The sequence below is a fragment of the Dendroctonus ponderosae genome, unplaced genomic scaffold, assembly GCF_020466585.1.
Source record: "Dendroctonus ponderosae isolate FM_Combo_2020 unplaced genomic scaffold, Dpon_F_20191213v2 Dpon_F_20191213_6, whole genome shotgun sequence".
In the NCBI taxonomy this organism is placed as follows: Eukaryota; Metazoa; Arthropoda; class Insecta; order Coleoptera; family Curculionidae; genus Dendroctonus; species Dendroctonus ponderosae.
The window spans coordinates 2250532-2254634 of record NW_026018814.1 but is presented as its reverse complement, the minus strand read 5'-3'; the positions used below and the strand labels follow the sequence as shown (position 1 = coordinate 2254634).

The following is a 4103-nucleotide window of genomic DNA, read 5'->3' as shown; positions in this document are numbered from 1 at the left end:
GCGCCTCCCAAAAAATCCCAAGTCGAAAATCGGGGCAAGCAACGCGTTGATATTTAGACACGATTTATTGAAAACATTGACGGAAAAATGTGGAAATTGTAAAACAATTACGGATTTTGGAGAACCTTGCAAACTTGGGGCCAACAATGGCAGCATTAAACATATCGGCAATCGGCAAAAAAATCCTAACTGGAAAATTAGCGCAACTGGCGACTTGAAATTTGCCCAAGATTTCCAGAAAAGGTCAAGGAATAGAAATTGGAAAATTGTTAAACAATCTCAAAACCGACTGAGTTTTTATAAGCTCGCAAACTTGAGCCAAAGACCGACAAAATTCAAAATTTGGCGCTCGCACAAAAAGTCGTCACTCGAAAATTAGGGCAAGAAGCGAGTTGCGATTTTGACACAATTTATGGAAACTTTAAGCAGAATATCATTAAATCCGCAGTAAAGATGCAAAAACAGCACCTCTAGCACCAATAAACCTTACATTTAAGAACTCAGAACATATAAGCAAAAACAGCCGTCGAAATTCTCATCTACTGATGAAACTTTTCGATCTGGTGAAACTGTTCTTGTTTTATGACCAATAATAATAATTGAAGAATAGAGATCACTTCCTCGACTTTATCGAGCTCAGCAGGAAGAACTGCTTATCCTGCGGATCAGTTCGACACGCTCCATACTCGTTACTGGCACTAGAGGATCGTTATTTTCGCATTAGCCTATCGCAATGGGAAATCGTGAAAACTATCTTTATATCGACAATGAAGCCACATTCTATTGTGAAGTCTTATTTAGTCGGCAAGACTGAACGTTTGGTTATCCGTAAATGTTCATTTCAAAAAATAGCTTTTACCTGCACAGGCATTTTCAACCGATTTGAAGTCGAAGACTTTTACTTTGCTCGTTAACATAGCGATGTCCTTTCGAAGAAATGCGTCTTCAAATCAAACTTCCGCTGATATCTTAGTTGGTAAATGTTGCATAACTCTGCAGCGATGATTAACCGAACACGTTTACCCAGCACATTAAAAACAACCACTAAATCAAGCTGCCATCTTCTGCGGATATTCTCGATTGCAAGATTAGCTTTAATCAAAGCACAAATTCCCAATGATACCTAATCAGAGATAGTTTTTCACTTGATGTCAGTTTTTCTTCTTGTCTCGTTAGAAAATAACTGGCTGCTAGTTAAAATTTTAATGTCCGATTGGCCGTAAACTGGCGGGCAGCGAACAGAGGCGGCTTAACTCGACATCGAAAAGATGGGAAACTTGACTTTTCTTGACTCTTTCAGGGCTCGGATCCCAGAATAGCTACGTGCAGAGGAAAACTCCAGAACAGACGATCCAAACTCAATCAGGAAATCAACAAGGAGCTGCGACTCAGAGCTGGTGCGGAAAACCTGTTCAAAGCCACCACTAACAAGAAGCTGAAAGAAACGGTGGCTGTTGAGCTGAGCTTCGTCAACTCCAATCTACAGCTGCTCAAAGAACAATTAGCCGAATTGAATTCTTCAGTAGAACTCTATCAAGGCGAGAGGTAAAAGCTAGAACTAATCGCCAAAAACTGAGCTTATTACTAAGGAATTTTAGGTTGTTTATTTCAGATTGTAAAATTTCTATTACTCCTTTCACACTTATGTGGTTAGTTTGATAATTCTGGAAAACTTTATGATAAAATTCTGAAAGGAAAGTTCCTTTGACGCCGATTGCGTGGGCTTTTACAGAATGGCTTTTGCATATGCAAATTTGCGCGTATCTTTAAAAATAACGTAGTAAGAAGAACCTTGAAAGTGTGGTTTAAAGGTGCACGATTGCACGATATTAATTTCGCAATAAACACGATTTCCTGAAGAATATTTTTCCAGCTCTGAAAATAGTTTCAATCAAAATTCCCACTTAATCCCGAATCTGTGGTTTGAAAGTATTTTCGGTGTCTGGGTTTTCTTCGGCATTTTCAACCAAAACATCCCAGATAGCACACAAATATTGCAGTAATATTTTTTGCAATATTTAATATAGGTTGACGCGACAGATTCTTATATATTACAAACAAAAATATTTCTGGTAAATATTTATTTGACATTTAAATCAAATATTTATTTTTTGTATATGTATTTATTGTATGTATTTGTTTCATGCTAATTAAATATCAGAAACAAATATTTTCTAAATAACATTTAACAAATATTTCTTTTTATTTTGAAATATTTACCGTTAATTGACCAATGAAAATTCAGATAATATGTTCTAAAGTTTGTTCACACTTATTAAAAATAATATATTAATAACGTTTTGGGTGTTAACGGTGTTGTATATAAATACAAAAAGTTTTGGTACTATGAAAAAGTATTCTTAACTTATGTGCTTCATGTTAATTAAATATTAGAAACAAATCTTTTTGAAATAACATTTAAATAATATTTAAAAAATATTTCCTTTTGTTCTGAAATATTTGCTATTCATTGATCAATGAAAATTCAGATAATATGTTCTAAAGTTTGTTCACATTTATTAAAAATAATATATTAGGAACTTTTTGGGTGTTAAGGTTGTTATAGATAGGTACAAAAAGTATTATGTAATCAGAAAATTATTAATAACTTATTTGTTTCATGCTAATTAAATATAAAAAACAAATATTTTAAAAATAATATTTAAGAAATACTTGCTTTTGATCTGAAATATTTCCTAAATATGTATGTAATATTTTGTGCTATCTGGGATCGCCCAAAAATGCTGTTTAAAGATGCACAGCACGTTAAATAGCAAAAAAGCGCAAAAGAAGCTGTTAAATAACTAGTTTTCTTTCGAAACTTGGTCGCAGCATCAAACAAATCCACCAGGTGGTCTTTAAAAAACCATAAAACCTTCCTCATTCTTGTACCAGAAAAGAGAGTCGATTATTTCGATTATTGATGAAGATTCCCGCAAAAAGCCTTAGAATCCACTAATTAGCGCCCCTTTAGGCCTTCGAACAGTAATTATTAATGGCGTGTAAACAAATGTGTGCAGGAATTCGCAGCGGAATGAGCAGGTGAGAGATGAAACAAAAACTACGATGCCGCAGGCCAATAGTAACCTGACCCAGATTGAGTCCAATGAATTGAAGAATCGCGAATTCTTCCCATCGGATAGGATCTGACTAAATCGCAATTTGTACACAGGAAATTGATCTTTGATTGACCAATGAAGAGACTTGCAAAAATGAATTTAGTTCCAACCCCGGTTTGTCTACGGTTAACCAAAGCGCGTCAGCAGGAAGATTGACGAAGACCCAAACTACCGGCTGTTGCCAGCAAACACTTCAACAAGTCTTAAAATAGACTTGAAAGCCCCAACTGCTGATTTTAGCTAAAATGATGCCAGTCTTTGCTAGCGAGCTGATTTTTTTGTTCTTTCAGTACGAACGCGGTAATGCCCATGATCCCCTTAGGGCTAAAGGAAACGAAGGAAATCGACTTCAGGGACCCGTTTAAGGACTTTATTCTGGAACACTACAGCGAAGACGCCAATAAATATGAAGACGCAATTGCTGACTTCATGGATACGAGGCAGGCTATGCGAACGCCCCTCCGAGACTCAACTGGAATAGGTTTGTCCAACAGATACCCATAAAAGAACAGACAGTCATTTCCGGGTTTAGGGCTTCTTTTTCGGTATTACAATCAACTGTACTACGTAGAAAGGAGGTTTTTCCCACCGGACCGATCATTGGGGATTTACTTCGAATGGTTTGACTCCCTTACAGGTATGGCCTTTCTCAGGCATTGACCAAATTTTTTAAGGAGGAATTCTTAGGTGTCCCCTCGTGCCAAAGAACGGTAGCTTTCGAAAAAGCGTGTGTCCTCTTCAATATGGGTGCCATCTACACACAAATAGGAGCAAAACAGGATCGATCGACCGCTAAAGGTCTGGATGCTGCTGTGGATAATTTTTTAAGGGCAGCAGGAACTTTCAGGTGAGCCCAAAGGAACTGGTTTCGCATCAAACCAATTAAGACTGATGAGTTTCTCATTTGTCTTAAATTGCGTGTAATTGTTAGTACATTTTTTCTTGAAATTGTGAAATAGAAATATTCATATCGTTTATTTCATA

General features: G+C 36.4%; 1 protein-coding gene across 1 annotated transcript in view; it reads left to right on the top strand.

Annotated features, from left to right (window-relative positions):
- The window catches only part of LOC109543868 (rhophilin-1), a gene marked incomplete in the record, with an annotated part of 36271 nt that overhangs the window by 29072 nt on the left and 3096 nt on the right, over nt 1-4103 (top strand). Inside the window, 4 exon segments of the mRNA XM_048667877.1 lie at nt 1301-1545; nt 3410-3600; nt 3652-3756; nt 3807-3966. Coding sequence (XP_048523834.1) covers nt 1301-1545; nt 3410-3600; nt 3652-3756; nt 3807-3966 — 701 coding nt within the window.